Raw genomic sequence first — 19643 nt, forward strand, 5'->3', positions numbered from 1 at the left:
ATCAACGATCTACATGTCCTGCAACAAAATGAACCAAATCAGACAAGTTTTGACCGATGCCTGAAATGTTATACCAGATTAAACTCTAAAACCCTATTCCAAGAAATGCCTCGCCGCTTGAGAGCCCTGGTGGTAGCCTGATGAGATCAGGCGTAACTGCGACCGTTTCTGTGATTAGACACTGATATGAGGGTCCTTTGTGGGCCGTATAACTCTTTTACAGATGATAATTTGATAAATATGGAGATCCAAAATATCGGTTTTAATGGTTGCCGTATGACTTATAATGGTCATAGTATTTTGTTTGCTTCACTGACGAATTCAATTAATGAACTGATGTCACAAGAACACCAAAGAAATAATTAAAAGTTATTAAAACACGATTTTAATCCTTATTTTCATTTATCAGTCAGAAAAATAGAATACTGATGAAAACTGATTTGGAAAAAATATTCCAATTTAGATGTCAAGTCTGTATAAGCAGAGGACGAGTACTAACTGGCCGATCATTTGATTATAAACATTGACTTATTTGATTGATAACTCCTACCTGCGACAAGTATTGGACAGTTGCCAGTTTCGAGCATGTCGATCCTCTTTTCTACGCTTATTTTTGCGTTCTCAGCTACAATATTCTCTGCTTCCAGTCTCTTTAAAATGTTCGGGTCAAGTAACGGTAGGGACTCCTTAATGGTTTTAAGGATCGACTGAAGTGCAATTCTTCTTTGTTTGTCATTTTCTCGTAATTCAGTGAAAACATCAGCAGCCTAAAGTTATAAATATATATATATATAAAGTCACTGTTCTATTTTATTATGATTTTGTGTGCACGTTCTTAAAGCCCCCATCACACTTATTCGGAATCAGCAGGAATCAAGCAGAACCAACCGGAATGACTTAATTTAAAAAATTCGTTTTACATTCGGGAAAAAATTCAAATTGACCTAAATTCTTGTAAGAATGCCGTTGGAATAAAGTCAACATGCGAAGGGACAAACTGAATAAGTCACTCGATCAGCCATAAAAGAGCTTTAGACTGCAATTTTCTTAATTATACTGTTTGAAACTATTTGCTGGCATTTGGTTGGTTTTTGTGGCAAAAAATTGACTTTGTATGCATCTTTAATAGGCCTATTTTAAATGGAAGGAAGGACACCAAGCATTCGAGGAGGCTGCTCCATGCCTTCAACAGCTCCACACGTTTACAAAGGGAAGTGTTAAAGATTCATACAAAGTCAATTTTTTGCCACAAAAACCGACTAAATGCCAGCATATGATTTCAAGTAGTAAAATTAAGAGAATTGCCAAAAGGCATTGTTTAATATTACCCGAAAATGATGTTTGAACGAATTTTTTATGCTAGCATCTATGCTGTATATCAATAGAGCAGAAACGTAGGTCACGGAAGTAGGTTCAATTTCTGACCAAAAAATTCAAGAGCAGCCTAAAGCTCTTTTATGGCTGATCGAGTTATCTATTCAGTTTATCCCTTGGCATGTCGACCTTATTTGAGACGTATAAGAAACTAGTAGAAATGGTTTACATGTGTTACAGGGAATCCACGCTCCACCGATGCTTGGTTCATATGTACCTTTAATTAATAATCCAAATAACAAAGAACGTTTTCACGACGTTATCAGATGGTAAAATGCTGGAAATGGTATAGATGAACATTATGGTAACGCTATGGCTGTTTTTAACTCCATGCAAAATGATGTATAGTTACGTTATAATTTGTAGAAAGATTCAAAGACCGTTTCTACAAAATTTTATAATAACATTATTTTGTGGAGTTTTATCACCATCAGCATTTATATAATGTTTTGAAAAGCTTTTTATTTTTATAAATAATCAAAACTCGTCTTATTTTGTTTAAACTACAGTTAGCGGTTAAAATGGGCTTGGGTGGTCGGCGACTAGAGTGGTGCGAATTGTAGAATATTCGGACTATCGGTACCGTAATAACCAGCATGTGACGTAAGCTTAAATAAACAATTTTATAAATACCCCACCATCACCATCATTACTTCCGGAAAAAAATAAATAGACATCAATACCGTAACGCATTTTATCAGAATATGAAAAAAGGTGTTTTAAAATAAAAGTGAATGTTATTTCGCGTCTTTACTGAACTAGTGAACTTTCCTATCTTGTTTTTCAGGAATACATTCCAATAAACCTCCTCGCAGGGTCAGCTAGCACAAGGATGAATAAGTTCAGCTGTAAAGATGATGATGTGAAGTCAACGATGTTGACAGTTCACGGTACCCTGTTATAGATAGAGATAGCTATAGCAGTTAAAGGTGACCATGACTGTGTGCGTGTGTGTGTGTGTGACTAAAACAGTTGAAACCCTTAGCACCTAAAAGTAAAACAAATACACCCTACATTTATTAGGCATCAAACACGTCATACTGATAAAATACATTCGGTCTAAAAGCGTGTAACATGTTAAGGAGCTTAACGTGCTTAGGAGCTAAACGCGTCAAAAAAATGAGACAAAATAGGCGCTTAGAAATGTGTTTAGGAGCTAAACACTGTTTTCACAATGTAGGATCGAGATGCATTCGAGCTGCATTCCAGCTCATTCTAGCAAGATTTGAAGTGTCTTGCCATTTCGATTCTCCCTCGAATGTGATCAAAATGTTTCGAATGCTGTCGGAATGCCGTGAGAATATTTAGAATGCAGTCATAGTGCAGTTAGAATACTATTCAAATGCCATTCGATAATTTTCCACTTGGGATGCACTTCAAAAGTTTTTAACATGAGCTGTTTTAACAAGAATGGGTAAAAATATTTGGAATGCACTTGGAATTTTTAGAATGCTCTTCGAATATCCAGTAACGCACAAAGAATTGTATTTCCGACGGCATTCTTGCTCATACCGTCTCTAGTGTGACGGGGGTATTAGTAGTTGACTTTATATTTTTAATTACAATACCTCTCAAATCTAAAATGTAGATAGACCTCAAATATTACTCATAATGATGAAGTTATAATAGTAAATGTCGCAATATGGTTGTTTTCGTGTGTTTGCGTGTGTTTGTGTGTGTGTGTCTACATCTGCATCTTGAAACTATATGACAATATTACAGAACGCACTGAAATGATGAGATAATTTGTGAATGATTATGTTCCTTTGAAGAACTTAAAACATACACGTATATGTTTACGATACAAACGATGGAATTTGAGGATCCATACAAGAAAAATACAATCCAAGAAGAAAATATATATACTATACCTTTTCCATCCTTGTAATTTGAGAGTGTTTTGCCTCAAAATGTAAGCAAAGCCTCTCTTTTAGATCTTGTAGATCTTCAATGTCGTCAGTGTATATATTTAAACCAACGCAAATACGAAAGCCATCCTCTAAGTCTTCCAAAGACTCGATGGTGTCTGGGGTTATGTCACTTACGTTAGCCATTGCTACTAACGCCTCATATCTCCGAGTATTAGGTGTTTTCGGTCATTTACCTAAAATGATAAAGCGTGTAAATGGGTCTATGTTTAAAAGAGAAAAGGTACTAATATCTGTGTCTAAATTAGATTAAAAGATTTATACACCTCCCACTGGCCTTGAAACAAATACAAAAACGCTGGTGATTATACGAGCACGTTGGAAACAAAAGTAAGGCGCGTTTATCTCAAATAGCAAGCTTGAGTGGAGAAAATGGAGAAGCTCAAGGTCTAAAAACTGGAGAGGATGAGAATGAGGAAACACATCCAAATACACAAGGTGAAACAAATGTGAAAGAGCCCTATGAAGAGACAAGCACGAAACCAAGACATGAACACGAAGAGACAGATAGGGCATTGAATACCCCCATCAAACTACCAAAAAATGTACCTACAGCAATAACAGCATCCAAGCAGTCATTTTTGCTGAAGGCTGAATCAGTCAAGCAGAGATGGTCAGATAATTGGACTGAGAACCTTAAATCTATAAACAAAGCCCTTGTCAATTTGGAGGCCAGCCAGACAGAACTCATTAAAGTCTTACAGACAAACAATGAGAGACGAAGCACTGAGAACAAAGAGATGAGAGATACTATCAAGCAACAGGCAGAAAATATAAACAATCTGAGAGATACTGTCAAACAACAAACAGAGAAGATAGACAGTCTCACCCTTCAGAGTAATCTGCTGCAAACGGAGTTGAATGAAATGAAGAAAATTGTTAAAGAGAATGTGGAAAGGAATGGAAAGAAAGAGCATCCTGTAACACACTCAAACTCTCAAAAAATCATGAAAGAAAAACCGCCTAATATTTTAATAGTCTCTCCGCCTCTCACACGCCTCCCCATGTGTCGTCCCAATGGAGCCGAGATTTAATGATTGTCCCCCCGCAGGGACGACGTGTAGGGAGGCGTGTGAGAGGCGGAGAGACTATTAAGATATTAGGCGTTTTTTCTTTCATGTACGACCGCCATATTTAGTCCCCAGGATTTGTAAAGCCTGGCTCAACTCGTTGTGAATGCGATCATGGACTACCTCGACTATTACTTCATAACAAACACTTGCTAGGTGTGCACATATCTGGACCCCCCCCCTTCCATGAAGACAATGCTTGCAAATCAGAAAAGGGGTAGAGAATTACCCTTGTTATACAGACCCGCAGAGATGTCAAACCTGTTAACACACAAGACAACTACAGGCGTCGGCCATATGGAGACTCTGGTCACTTACTGTCCCCGCAGTCACATCATCACCAAAGGCAGTGGGGAAAAACAATGCTTCGTGGAAATACCGGTATATAAGCAGAAGAGAACCACAGCCGTACACCCATGACAGGCAGCTACGACATGACAGGGATGAGAGACATAGTCCATATAGCGGACAACAAATTTTCTCAGGCATCCATTTTGACACTCGCTCATGGGACTAAATGTGCATATACAAACATACTCAAAATATTAAGGATAAGTTATACAGATATGTTTAAAAAGTACACAAAATGTCCATGTTATTATTTACTTTCATCCAGTTCCATCTAATTCAGTAAGTACAGAGCAATTTATTTATTTATTTATTTATTTAAACTTTACTAATTAGAAACGTAAAGAACCTAAGTTGTTTAAATACAAAAGCCAAGAGAAACTCAGGTGAGATTGTAGCATTTTTTACAAAATCAGTAACTGCTGGAGTTACCAAGTTACAAAACAATTGTGAAGATATTCTGATACTGAGATTGAGCAAACTCTACTTTGGGTTTTGGCGTGATGCCATCCTTGCCACAGCCTACACAGGTTCCCCCAACTCAATGAGAATGCAAACACATACGATAGACTAACAGCTGAACTTGCAACAGAGTCAGCTAACTGTAATATAATTATCCAAGGGGATTTCAATGCCAGAACTAAAGTTAACTCAAATTTCCTTGTAGATGACAGCACATAATTTACATCAGTTTTTGGAGCCCATTATCTCATGCATATAGCCAGCCCCCTCCTAGAAACTCAATGGACTCCCAAAAATCAAATGCATTCGGTGGAAAGTTGCCACAGCTATGCAAAGATTGCAATTAAAGAATTGTAATCGGTCGTAAACTAGTTGATTTACTTGGCAAGTATATTTGTTATCAACCAGCTGGTAACAGCGTTGTTGATTATGTTATCTACAGTGCCACTTTTTACAGCAGCATCCCATACTTTCGCGTAAATGATTTGTCAATAGAGAGTTTTGGCAAGGCCTTCCGTATGACGTGTAACGTATAGATCAATACGTAATACGTTATACGTACGCGAGATAGCTAGAAGTGGTTTTGGCAGGTCTCACTCCGTATGCGTTTTTTTTCCCGCCAGGAGCCGCTAGTTCCAAAATGGCCGCGCCCTGGACATCCAAGCGGAAGTTGATTTGTGCACAAATTTTCGACTTTGACGTAGAAAATACGCTCGTCTTCGCAAATTACAAGCGACGAAGAGACTCCACATATGATCCTGACTATGGCAAGTTTGTTTTTTATGACCAAACTTCGGCAAAAATATGTTCTATGACAAGATTTCAAAAGGATGACATTGGCAGACTTCAAAATGCATTGGGCATCCCTGACGTTTTGATCTGTTCAGATAGAACTGTATCAACCGGAGTAGACGCATTGTGCATATTGTTACGTAGATTGGCATATCCAAATAGACTGTGTGACCTCGAAGAAGTATTTGGCAGACCATCTTGTGCCCTTTCCCAAATATTCACTACAACTCTTGATGTTATCTATGAAAACAATGGACATATCCTACAATCTCTGCGTGACCAAGAATGGCTGACAGAGGGATATGAACTATTTGCTGCAGCTATCCAAGCTAAGGGGGCTGCACTTGCTAACTGCTGGGGCTTTATAGACGGCACTGTGCGGCCTATGTGTAGGCCTCAGGAAGGGCAACAAGTGTGCTATAATGGACACAAACGGACACATGCCCTGAAATATCAGAGCATCACTGCACCAAATGGATTAATAGCAAATATGTTTGGTCCAGTTGAAGGATCGAGACATGATTCTGCCTTACTCCGCATGAGTGGTATAATGCTGGAACTCTCAGAAATTCAGATAAATGGAGAACAAGGCTGCATCTATGGGGATCCAGCATATCCTTTACGACCAGAAATACAGGTTCCATTCAGAAATCCAACACCTGATCAACAGATGTTCAATGCCTCCATGTCAGCTGTTAGAATATCTGTAGAGTGGACATTCGGCAAAATTGTTGAAAACTTTGCCTTCCTAGACTATAAGAAAAACCATAAACTTTGTCTTCAACCTATTGGCAAGATGTATCTGGTTGCAGCTCTATTAGTTAATTGCCATACCTGTTTATATGGATCAGAAACGACTGATTTTTTTCATATTGATCCACCAAGTTTAGAGGAATATTTGCAATATTATGATTATGAATAATAAATAAGAAAACACAGTATTCAAAATTGAAAAATTTATTATAAAATGAAACTGTGTGAAAAAACTTTAAACTTTCAAATTGAAATAAACTGTATAAATAAAATTCTCTCTTCCTTTTAATTAGCAAATGGCATGATAATTACTGATCAGTAGTAGAGTTCTCCAAATATTATATGTTGCTCTTTTGATTAATCAGTGCACCAATAAGGGCCTTTTGATTTTCAGACTCCTGCTTTCTGATTTCAAGTTCTTGCATTTTACGCTGTTCTTTTAGTTCATCAAGCTCCAGCTTTCTCGCCAAGATGCCAAGCAAGGGGTCCTCTTTTGCCTTTTTCTTTATCTTCTTTGGTTTTGGAGGTTCCACATCACCAGCTGGAATCATCATGCAATAAGATATATAAGTAAGATTCAAACAAGAAAGGTGGTGATGATAGAAAAATGACTTCTTTAAGATAAAAAATATATTTTTTCTATAGAAAATGATTAGGGGCCTATAAGAAAAACCTCTCCCATTCATAATGACTAGTAACCAAGTCAAAATAATATCTACTTACTGTCAGAATCCTGGTTCTCGGTTTCTTGTTCTGGCCTTTCATTCATCTCATCTTTCACACCTGAAATATTTGAATTAAACAACCTTAAAGGGACACAAAAGAGGATTCTGACTGTAATGAAAAAGCATGAATCGAGACTTGTTGAACTCACCTGAGGTCAATTAAAACTTTTAAAACATAAATTGACAAATAGATCACCTTAAACAATACCAAAAGACATAGTTATATTCACTGTCCCCTATTCAAATATAAGTAGTCAGCTATTGGGACAAAGCTGCGCTTAAGTGCGGGTTTTGATGTTCGCCTTTTTTCCAAAATTGTTACAGATGTATGGTGAGTGTCTGAAATGGAAAATATAAGGTGGGCAAGTTGGGGGAAAATGCCATTTTACTCCGGAAAAATTTGTCTAATATTAGTTTTGGCAGGAAAATCCTCTTTAACCCCCAACTCTAACACCCTTTTGGCATTTCAATGTCCTAATCAAAATGTAGTATCTTACCATCCAATTTTCCTTTCTTAGAGAAGCACAGCAGTGCTTTATCTCGAACTGCTTTTCCCTCTTTAAGTTTTTCTGTGTCAGTTTTTGCTTTCATTTTAGGATTCGTTGTCTTTCTTTTTTCAGCAATTTCTATTTCTGCCTCCTTCTCTAATTCAGTCACATCAATCATCAGTTTCTGTAACTCTGTGTAATCTTGTTGAATGCCACTCCTATAATAACACAAAAATTATTTATTGATCAATGCATAATCATCTTACAAATTTCTTTTCTACAGAGAAAACCTATTGCCCATAACATAGGATACAATGTGTTCATATCATAAAATAAAAGAGGAACACAGAATGAAACCTGCAAAATTATGCCATCTTAAATTTTAAAAAATAATCTAAAAATAAAATTTTCTGTAAAGATGCGTAAGACATGTCAGTTGAATTTGCAAATTAAAAAAGTCCTTGATTGATATATTCAGTTACTCACGCTTTTTGGGATGCAAGTTCACTACTTTTCCACTTAGCAAGAATCCTGACAGTTCTTTCTTTCACAGTTCTTGCAGTGCAAGGGCTTGTTAACTCTAACAGATCAGTCAAAGATTCAGCTACTTCTGTCCAGCGAGCTGGGGTTTTAAATGGGTTGTAATAATTTACCTCCTTTAATAGAATCTCATCGATGTCATCATTAAATATAACAGATTTTTTTTGGCCGACATACTAGGTTATGATTATCTGCAATTCAAAGAAATAAAATGATAAGGGTATAGGCCTACTGTATATATATGGATTACACGAACATGGGGCTGCTTAATGATTCTTTTTAGATAGATGAATAATTAAGATGTTGAATGGAATGTGTTATTTACGTCAATTGATGCCGCAGATCCTGTTGTTTATGAAAAAAAATCAACTTAAAATTAATTTGATGCTACTACGGACGACTGATTGACTGTCTCTTTTTCCGCCTGTTTTCACAGAGTATTTCTACCGACAGCGTCTAAAAGTGATTCAGTGGAATCTTAACACCCTATATATTCCTCTGCAGTATGTTAAACTTGAAAGAAATAAGCGTAAATCTATTAAATTCGATACGTTTCTTACCTACGTGTAATCTCTACTTTATACGTAGTGCCGTATGACGTATGACTTGTCCTTGAGAAAAACTACGCACAAAGTGATGACGTCGCACGTTATACGTCGTACGGAAGGCCTTGCCAAAACTCTCTACTATTCTCTGACCACGCCCTGCTTGAACTGTACTGCAAAACTATACTAGCTGATGCCAAAGTCGACTAAAATCATTGGGGAAAATAATTCTCATATTAAATGTGTTGAGGCCCTGGGTGACATGAAAACAAAACAAAAGGTTGATTACTTTATGTCACAAGCTCTCTCTCTTTAAGAGACATTACCCTTAGTACATAAAATATTCACAACTGCTGCTGAAAAGGCTCTTAAATCAAGAAAATACACCTCGGTCCACCCTCCATAAAAGGGCTACATGGTACAGCAATGACTTAAAATCTCTGAGGTCCCACTTAAAATACTTAGCAAAACTTAGGAGCAAGAAACCCCTCTGACAATTCAGTCAATGCATCATACTACCAAACATTTAATCGATATAAGAGAGAGGATGTAAAAAAACTTCAAAAGTTGCAACCCATGGAAAATGCAAACCCCAAATATTTCTGGAAAGCAGTTAAAGATTTAAACATGGAGTCTACACAAACTGAATTTATTGAACCAGGTGAATTTTATGAATATTTTAAAAAGCCTTTGCGAAGAAACAGAATCGAGTCAATTTAATTTTGATCAAGATTTCAAGTGAGATATAAAAAAACTAAGGCAAAGTGAAATGAATTCTCCAGACAAAACTGCACTTGACCATGACATTAGTGCTGATGAGCTCGTGAGCAATATAAAAAAAATTGAAAAAATGGCAAATCAGCTGGGGAGGACAAGGAAACCAATGAAATGATCAAATCGGGAAAGGATTTTCTTATAGGTGTAATTGTAAAATTGTTCAATATCATATTCAAAGGTACTAATATAAGTACCCATCAATATGGAACAAGGCATAGTTATTGACTGCGGCAAGTTATTGACTGCAAATTGCATGGTAGATTTTCACATTGTATTTCAATGGGCTGGATTAAACGTGATTAAAACTTGAAAAAGACCACGGGTAATTACAAAAACATTTTATTTTAACATATTTGACATATATGAACAAGAAATGTAAAAGGACTATAAAAAAACTGCTTTAAAAGTGAGAGTTACAGGTACTACAAAAGTACCAGTCAGTCACCTCCAAAAAATTTCACGACAATTTTCAAACAAAGACAAATTGACCACTTAATTTACCCAAATATGCAATAGCAAACTTCAAGCCAGCAGTAACTTGTCTCTCTTCCGTATACTTAACCAAAAATGTAGCAAGGCAACTTATGTTGATAAAATAACAAATTATGACACTTTGTCAACCCTTGCTAAGCTACGTCTTGGGCGGCACACCAGGTCAAAAACTGAAAGGTGCGACAGAATCTGTCGCCTGTGTACCCAAGGGGTAATTGAAGATGAATACCATTTCATATTCCAATGCCCAAAAAACAAAGCAAACCGAGACACCTTTCTTAGTAAAATCTCAGCCCTAAATAAACTGATACAAGGTCACCAGACAGTCAATTATGCCAAGTATTTAACAGTGCCAACAAGATATTTTACTGTCCCCTTATTTTATAATAAAATCATTCAAGATTTGCTTGGTAACTCTTAGCATATCCCTTTTAAAATGTCAGTGTATGGTCCCACTGTTGTGAGAAGAGACTCGGCAGTGGGACTGAACATGGCACATAGTTAACAGCCACAATATTTATATCTGTGTAACTTATTTACTTACCTATGTCTTTATGTAATTGTAGGTCACCCTCCCTTGTAAGTTTGAACAACTCCTTTTGTGTAACATATGATTGTACCCATATGTTTATGGTATTATTTTGGTAAATTTATAATCACACCAAGGTTTATCTCACCGCTTAGAGAGAATATTTTATGAGTAGTGTAAGTAGTACATCTGTTCATTATATAAAGATATTTTTTCATTCACAAAATGTCAGTGTATGGTCCCACTGTTGTGAGAAGAGACTCGGCAGTGGGACTGAACATGGCACATAGTTAACAGCCACAATATTTATATCTGTGTAACTTATTTACTTACCTATGTCTTTATGTAATTGTAGGTCACCCTCCCTTGTAAGTTTGAACAACTCCTTTTGTGTAACATATGATTGTACCCATATGTTTATGGTATTATTTTGGTAAATTTATAATCACACCAAGGTTTATCTCACCGCTTAGAGAGAATATTTTATGAGTAGTGTAAGTAGTACATCTGTTCATTATATAAAGATATTTTTTCATTCACAAACAGGCTACACAATTACCAACTACAGATCTAGAAATGGTAATGCACCAATTGTATTGTCATTAGTATATTATATTGTACAAGGTCATGATAATCTATGTACCATTACAGAAATAAGTTGAATTAAAAAGTGAATTGTTTATCTGTTTATCATTTTACTGTCCTTTGTTATCAGTTATTTTATCCAATATGAATTTTTCCGTAGTCACAAATTGAACTAAGTGTTGTTTGTTTGATTAACATGCATGAGCGTCAGCCTCAACCTGTCTCAAAAAAAATCTTATTGCATTAATTTATAGATGTATAATTTATTTTTAAACTTACTTTATTTAAATATTTATAAAACATGAATGATAATGAATGAGGAATAAGGAAAGAAACAGCGAATAGAATTTTCAAAAAGAAACAATATATGGCAAATATATTACTTGTACTATACTTATGATATAATACTGAAATTAAATGAGGTGCATTGACAGAGGCGCAAGGACAATCCAACTCCAACGTGCAACAGGGGGAATTTAAGTCTGACTGTGTGATCACACAATATATGAAGGTACGATCAATTAAAAGTGTAAATCATCAGTTAAAGAGGAGGGGGTCTTACTTTAGATCGCTATCTATTGTTAAACGCGACTGTTATTATCTCTCGAACAAGCTCAAACCATGCCTATACAATTACTGTGTCTCCGGCTAGCTGCCGTGCAAAAACGTCATGTCGAACATATTTTGCTACAGTTACAAACAGGGTACACTAGCGACTTGTTTTAGATCACTTAAGTAAGAATGCATACATGCGACACCTGATGAAAAACAATCAAGTATACAACTGGTCTATTAATTGCAATTGCACAGTGCATGTTACTAGACCTTTGTCCTAACTCAGTAGGTAGGAATAGTATGCTTGGACAAAAAGCTTCTATTCAACTCGCTTAGACCTAGGGCGTGATGCTACTATCATCCGACGAAACACCTACACTGAACCCTCTACCTGAACATGAACATGAACCTGAGCCTGAACATTTTTTAATCGTCAAATGCTTTGTGGTTTCATTGAACGTCTTTGATAGAAAACTTTCTAGTGACAATAACCGCACCGTGTGCATATTATTTATTAAAGCGTAATTGAGTTTATTCATCATGATCTATTTTGTAAACGATACTTGCCTAGTTGGATTGATCATCGTCACTGTTAAGCTACTCACCTATAATGCATGCTGAACGACAGACAACTTATACATGTTATCTGTGTTACTGTGTAAATGAACACGTTTAGTAAAATTATAACGAGGTTGGTGATTTAATCCATTCAACATATTTATATTTGTTCTTTTAAAACCAGTGTCAGATTACCACCAAAGCAAACCTTGCAGACTGGTTTGGTTTAAATTGTCGTAAATTAAGTAAAGTTAAGTAAATCCTGTTTCTACTTCACAGTGTTCATCCCAGCTATAAAACTGCATGAAGGATAACAAGACTCCGTAGCGAATTAACTTTCACAATGTCCTGTGCTTCAGGTTCCCAAGAGTCCCGTGTAACATAGTAATATCAAAGAGTATGACCTGAGAGTAATACAAATATGAGGCCGTGCATGAAAAATTTTACAAATTAGAAATTCAATAATTTAAACATGCTACAGGTAGGTACATGCACATCACTTAATAAGTCATTTCACAAAAATTGCATCTAATTTAGATTAAGTTAACCTCTACTTGCATCGATCTCATCGCCTTGTCTGATCCACCTAAAAGAAATATAGTGAACAGGAGGAAAAGTAACACGTTTACATGCAGGCGAAGGAGGTATACTTCAATATTAATTGCAAACAATATCAACAGCGTTGCCTGTCTTTCACACTTTTACACAAGCACACGAGGGTTTAATAAAGGGAGTCGCGTCGTGATATCTATCTCTTTCCTTCGAACAAGCAAAGGGCTGACCCGAAGTAAGCTTACTAAACTAATTTACTTTATATTGTATATTGTAATTACTCCACTTGCTCGCCTCCATTGTCTTGTACAATAAAAGTGACAAAGAATGTGTTGTATTCACACACGAGTTGAAAGAACTTTGCATAACTCCTTTGCCTTGTTGCATAATGTCTTTCTCAAGGTTATAATTAGTGTGAAGAGGATGTCTTGTCTCACTTAAAGGATTTGCGCCATACCGTCAGAATGGCCTGAACGGAACATATTCTTCATAAAACATGTCCAACTAACGATATCTTTATCCAAGTACACAAATTAAAAGCTCATTTTTTTTAATTTTTGGCTTTAAAAAGCGTCCTATTTGCTCGGCCTGGGACTACGTGGTCACGTGGTCCGATGACAATCGTGCCACCGGAGAACAGAGCGTGTTTAGCTGTCAAACTGAGCTGCATTGTCTACCTGTAAGATGACTTCTCTGGCTTCAGATAAAAGTTTATACTCATTCAAATCTCTTACCCGAGGGGTCTAATTCTTTAACAAGCATTTAATTATGGTTATCCCAAGTTGTATAAAAACACTGCATTTGAATGAGTTAAGGGTACTGTTGATTATTGCATATGAGGTCCATGTTATTTGTGAAATTCAATTAATTTTATTAAACCGCTGACACTCCGTCTTGCATACTTGTATTAAATTGAGGTAAACAATGCCCGTAACCTTCACAAGTCCTATCTTAATCATTAATCTGACTGGATCTTCCTTTACCTCTTAATTAGAGGGTTAAATGGCATTCAATTCTCCTGTAGCGAGTATGTATCTGGCGATATTTATCTCAGGTAAAAATCTACCAGTGCGTTAGTTTCAAAGAGCAGCTCCCGCAGACCTGGGGGTACTAGATATAATCTGAACACCAGGTTTACCGAGGAGCTAAAGAAACAAAGGAAGAATTTTTCCTGCACAGCTTCATAGGAATTTTAACATGGACTTGATCCAGCTTAGACCTCCAAACTAACAGGGTGACATGAGCAATTTTCACAAACAAATAATAAAACTATATTTCAGTTAGCCTCCTTTTAAATAAATATACCGTTCTGGGTAAATTAGAATATTTATTAAATCGCGAGAATATTTTTAACTTAAATGATGATTTTATTATTAATGGAAATTAAACTACTATATGAGGTACATTTGCTGTGATTACGCTGTCCTGCATGTTTTGCGTTAGTCTACATTTTGCTGTACGTGCTTGTATTTTTTTTAATCTGTGCGTACAACTTTTGCAGGTCTGGTTACGCCCCTGCTTCGAATATCCAGGAGCGCACAAAGAATTTTCTTTCCGACGGCATTCTTGCTCATTCCGCCTCTAGTGTGACGGGGGTATTAACCCTCCTATTTGTACCCTGAGTGTCAGCTACCTTGTTAACTTTTCTAACTTTTTCATGAAATACTCTATACAAGATGTAAAATGAAAAACAAATAATATATTTTAAAAGAAAAAGATATACTAGATGTTATAGTAGTTTTTGCATTGAAATGAACAAACGATCATGTGACAATGACACACACTACCAATGAAGGATTTTGTTAGCTTTTACCAAAAACTCCTTGCTTCACGTGCATTCATTTAGATAACAGAACAATTTGTCACCTTGATGGGTGAATGGATCTAAACACAATAAAGAGCTTCTTAAGTTATTCAGGCGTTAATCCTGGCGATTTTGATGTCTACGCTGGTAGAACAGTCATTATATACTGTATCACGAGCGTTAATGCAGACTTTTGTGCTAGTCTTTATAATCACCACATTATTTTGACAGGGAATCCCATAGAGTGGACTTTTTGATGCAATTGATCTCAAAGCATTCTAACCCCTTTCATACGCTTGGAAAAATAAACTTGTATTTACATGCCATTTGCACACCTGGATGTGCCGTTGCAAAAATAATAATAATAATAATAAATTGCCCAGGTTATTGTTTTACAAATGATGGCGGCTTATCTCAAGGGCGTAACCAGACCGTTAAAAATTGTACGCACAGATTTTTAAAATTCCCAGCAAAATGTAGACTAACGCAACAGATGAAGGACAGCGTAATCACAGCATATGTGCCACACATCGCAGCTTAATTTCCATTAATAATTAAATCAGCATTTAGTCAGAAATATTTTCGCAATTAAAAAAGTTTCAATATTCTTATTAACCAGAACGGTATATTTATTTAAAAAAGGCTAGCTTCGCATATGTGGAACCCCCTTCAAATAATCCTGGATCCACCTCTGCGTTGAACTAACATACGGTTTCATTCACCTTACATGTGGATGCATGGCTCCCAAAAACAACCAATTGTACGACACGACAGAGCTCTGATACATCTAAGTTTAATTATTTGTTTGTAAAAATTGCCCATGTCACCCTGTTAGTTTGGAGGGGTAAGCTTGGTCAAGTCCGTGTCAAAATTATTTGAAGCTTTGCAGGAAAAATTCTTCCTTTGTTTCTCTAGCTTCTTATTAAACCTGGTGTCCAGATTTTATCTAGTGCCCCCAGGATTGCGGGAGCTGCTCTTTGAAAATAAGACTCAGGCAGATTTTTACCTGAGATAAATATCGCCAGCGAGAATGCGTTCAATATTCTCAAGAAAGAGGCTACAAGAGAGTTTAGGGCCACTGAACCCTCCAATTAAGAGGTAAAGGAAGTTCCAGTTAGATGGACGATTAAGATATGACCTGTTAAGGTTACAGGCATTGTTTACCTCAGTTCAATAAAAGTATGTAAGACGGGGTGGGGGTGGGGGGTGGGGGGCAGAACAATTGTGACTTTACAATTGTTACAGAGGATTTGTACATACAGGTGAATTTAATAAGCAGAGGATTTTCTTTTATATTCCGTGAAAAATACACTAAATTTATATAAAATAATATCATGGTTGGCCAAAAAATTGTACGCACAGTGCATCCGTGCGTATGCCTAGTTACGCCCATGCGAAGAGCATTCTAAAGTTCCGAGTGCATTCTAAATATTTTTACCCATTCTTGTGGCATCCCGAATGTTTTTGTCATGTCAAAAACTTTCGAATTGCATTCCAAGTGGAAATTTATCGAATGGCATTTGAACAGTATTCTAACTGCACTATGACTGCATTCTCAATATTCTCACGGCATTCCGACAGCATTCGAAACATTCTGATCACATTAGAGGAATATTCGAACCTACAAGTGACTTAAAGCCCCCGTCAAACTTATTCGAATCATTCCACCTCCAGTGTGACAGGGATTTTATATCCTGCCAGAATGTTTTGAATGTGCCTCGGATGAGCTGAAATATTTATGTTGCCAGCAATCGAACTACACTAGTGCCCCGTTCAAAGTATATTCTAAATATTCTTACTGCCTTCTTACATTATCATAAATATTCCTAGTTTTCCAACTACATTCGAACTGCTTTCAAGAGCTAATTAATACAGTCGAAAGTGCACTCATCATTTCAGGCGAATTCAAGGGCATTCTGAGTATTCCAACGGTACTCTTACAATAATTAAGGTCAATTTGAAATTTTTCCCCGAATGTGGTGCGAAATTAAAAAATTCTTCGTTCAGGCTCATTCGTCTTCATTCCTGCTGATTCCGAATAAGTGTGACGGGGGTATAACGCATGAATTACTTTAGACGCTCTTATTGTGTTTAGAGCCATTGACCCATCAAGGTGACAGCCCAGTCGGTTTCTTTGTCACCTTGGTTATCACTATGGCAATGTAGTCGAGGTTAAGAGATTAGGTGAGGTGCGTTGCACATTGAAAAGAGGGGTTACATGGTGTCATATCATATAACCGAGACCAACCACGCATGTATATTTGTTTTTGTTGGTTCTAGTATGTATGTCGCTGACTTAAATCACAGATAGGTGTACAGGTACCTGTAGGTCTATTCTAGATCTGTTAAGGGTGAAAATATACTTATTCTCCCCGGTGGTTTTCATATTGTGTGTTTTGTTGAGACACTCACTTTACAAAAGCGAAAAAAGCGACTGGGCGTAAAATATAATTTATTTTCGAGAATAAGTTGTTAAATTTGGATGATTTTTGGAGATTTTTGAAGGTCCTTTCACGATAACAAAAGACTGAAAGCTTCACTAGTTCCGATTTCGGATTAATCATGTAAAATCCTTTCCACAAATTCACTGCTTTTCAAATATCAAATGGTCGACAACAGTATGTTTCCCTTTCCAGAGGAGCTGAAGAAACAACAGAACATTCATTCTGGTATTGTGCGGTTACCCAAAAATTACTGGCCAATTTGGTAGAATATATATTATCCAATACTCAAGTTACTCTACCTGTCTCAAGAAAGAATTGCTTAAGCCTCGGTCACAATCGGTGTGGCAGGAGTGCACGTCCTAGTAATGCAAGTCCGCCCGGACCTGGAAATGCAAGTCCTAGGGCATGCATTGCTAGGAATGGAAGTCGAAGGGCATGTATTACTAGGATTCAATGTCCGTAGGACAAAGGCTCCCAAGTAATGTAAGCCCTACGTGTAGTAATGCGTTCCTGACATTTTAGTAACGCATGCCCTATACAGTTTACACCGAGAAATGACATGAATAAAAAGATATAGAGACATACTAGTTTTAGAGATAAAATAAGCGTTTCCTTTATTCCATGTATATGACATTTTATCTTTATATTTTACAATGTTTTTATTTTCCGATAGGTGGTTTATATGCATATTAATGAAGTAACAAAAACAAATTATTTATTTTATGTGTATTTTTCATCTACTAAACGCAAATTTTTATGTATTAACACATATTTTTGGCATACTCCTCCATCAGTACACAATATGTATGATCCTGGTTTGCCCGATTTTTTTTTTTTTTTTTTTTTTTTTTTAACAAAATAAGGCACCATCCAAAGGCATCCCTTATTTTCCTCCTTTGAGGTATATGTACAGTGTTTTTTATTTCATGTCCTTTTCTACTGGGGTGTACCTTTTGTGTTTTGCGTCGAAATTCTTATTTGGTCTCTCTCTCTCTTTTTCAAAACCTTATTCCTAAGAGAAAAATCACTTTTCCCAAAACGCGGCATCTCCGTTCTTAGATTTATTTTTCGGTTTACACTCGCAGAAATTGAAAAATAACCTCAAACTCTAGGGAAATTTGCTCTTGGAAAGTATGGGCTGAGATTTAAGACAAATCAAGACAGTTTAGAAATTGAAAATTGCAATATATGTATATATAATGTTCTGTAATAAACCTTTGCTATTTTGGTGCTTTGACACTTAAAAAACAAAACAAAAAATAGTTGTCAATGTAATAAGCACGGAATTTCGAACACATTAGACATTAAAAACACCACTAAATATTTTACTACAAGTAATAAATGGGGGGAGAGGGGAGGGGGGTAAAGGTCATGTCAAAGGTAGGTCTCAAACCCATAGATTTAACAGAACAGTTCATGAATTTTTACCATACGGCCTTGCACGATAACCACTGCACAGACGAGCTGAAATTGCAAACCTCTCATTTTTGTCTGATATATGGCTCACCAGAAGGATTTCATATACATTTATAGTTGTATCATTTAACCGTATTATTGCCTAAGGATAGGACTTTCAAATGGCCGGACTTGTATTACTTTCATAGATGGAACAGGAATAAAAGTCCGACAGTAATACAAGCCCTACCTACTCTAAGTATGAGCCAGGAACCTAAGTCCCTGTAGGAGTACTATTCCCAAGTAATGTTAGTCCTACGGACAATCATTACCAGGAACCGAGGTCCTACGCAATTTAGAGTTTGCAGACAGCCCGTTAGCACGTACAGAGGATGCTGGACATGTACAAAAGATTCTACGAATAGCCTGCGAACAACGAGGCCGCAAGCGTAACTTGCTCCCCTCGCACGGAGTTAGCAAGAGAGACGCGCGTTGTGCAAGACGCACGTCGCAAGCAATAAAGGAGCAAGTGCCCTTTGCTTGTTGAGTAAGGCGCACGCCCACACAACTAACGAATAAAGTCGAGAGCACACGGGAATGCATCGCACGTGCGTTACCCCCACGCCTGGTGTATGAAAGGCGTGCTCACGAAGCACGTTCGTGTCTTTACAATGAACGTCGACTGTCTTACTTGTAAAACAATTATCAAAATTTTCCAATTTTGGCTCAGTTATGTTTCTAATATGCCTCCAAAAGTCAAGAGAAAGAAGCTTAAAGCCTCGGTCCCAACCGGACGCACGATTTTCAGGATCGTACGTCCCCTTCGATTTTTGGGTGTTGCGGAAGTCGTGGAGGTGGTGGAGGTAGAGGCCAGTCTGCCTTGCGAGTCGCAAGGGCCACTTGAGATGTCCTTTCAAGCAGGGACGC

At 36.9% G+C, this 19643-nt stretch overlaps 2 protein-coding genes and 1 long non-coding RNA gene across 4 annotated transcripts in view; 1 reads left to right on the top strand and 2 right to left on the bottom strand.

The window, feature by feature from the left end:
- The window catches only part of LOC147761246 (uncharacterized), a 381866-nt gene that overhangs the window by 235429 nt on the left and 126794 nt on the right, over positions 1-19643 (top strand). The window lies entirely within an intron of this gene.
- LOC147761252 (uncharacterized) overlaps positions 1-19643 on the bottom strand; it is a 43166-nt gene that overhangs the window by 19870 nt on the left and 3653 nt on the right. Inside the window, exons 2-3 of the mRNA XM_087015835.1 lie at positions 3246-3478; positions 551-767 (exon numbers count right to left, since the gene is read on the bottom strand). Of these exons, the coding sequence (XP_086871961.1) occupies positions 551-767; positions 3246-3428 (400 nt within the window). The 5' untranslated portion in view covers positions 3429-3478. The remainder of the gene's footprint in view (positions 1-550; positions 768-3245; positions 3479-19643) is intronic.
- Positions 6922-9189, bottom strand: LOC147761254 (uncharacterized). 2 transcript variants are annotated; one of them, XM_087016261.1, is made up of 5 exons: positions 9041-9189; positions 8427-8671; positions 7950-8158; positions 7451-7510; positions 6922-7268 (listed from the first exon to the last, which is right to left on the bottom strand). In XM_087016261.1, exons 3-5 carry the CDS (start codon positions 8116-8118, stop codon positions 7066-7068), a joined length of 432 nt encoding a protein of 143 aa, XP_086872387.1. In that variant the 5' UTR covers positions 8119-8158; positions 8427-8671; positions 9041-9189; the 3' UTR covers positions 6922-7065. The 2 variants fall into 2 exon arrangements, with proteins under 2 accessions (XP_086872387.1, XP_086872388.1); XM_087016262.1 differs by having other exon boundaries at positions 8427-9158.

This window comes from Lingula anatina, chromosome 6 (assembly GCF_051362555.1).
Source record: "Lingula anatina isolate TDL-2025a chromosome 6, LinAna3.0, whole genome shotgun sequence".
In the NCBI taxonomy this organism is placed as follows: Eukaryota; Metazoa; Brachiopoda; class Lingulata; order Lingulida; family Lingulidae; genus Lingula; species Lingula anatina.

What these genes read in the sequence shown, in the direction of transcription:
- LOC147761254 (XM_087016261.1), bottom strand. Translation starts at nt 8,118, where the DNA reads ATGATTGATGTGACTGAATTAGAGAAGGAGGCAGAAATAGAAATTGCT. An exon ending in TAAGAAAGGAAAATTGGATG is followed by an intron (nt 7,511 to 7,949) that starts GTAAGATACTAC and finishes CAAATATTTCAG; the next exon opens with GTGTGAAAGATGAGATGAAT. An exon ending in CGAGAACCAGGATTCTGACA is followed by an intron (nt 7,269 to 7,450) that starts GTAAGTAGATAT and finishes TGATGATTCCAG; the next exon opens with CTGGTGATGTGGAACCTCCA.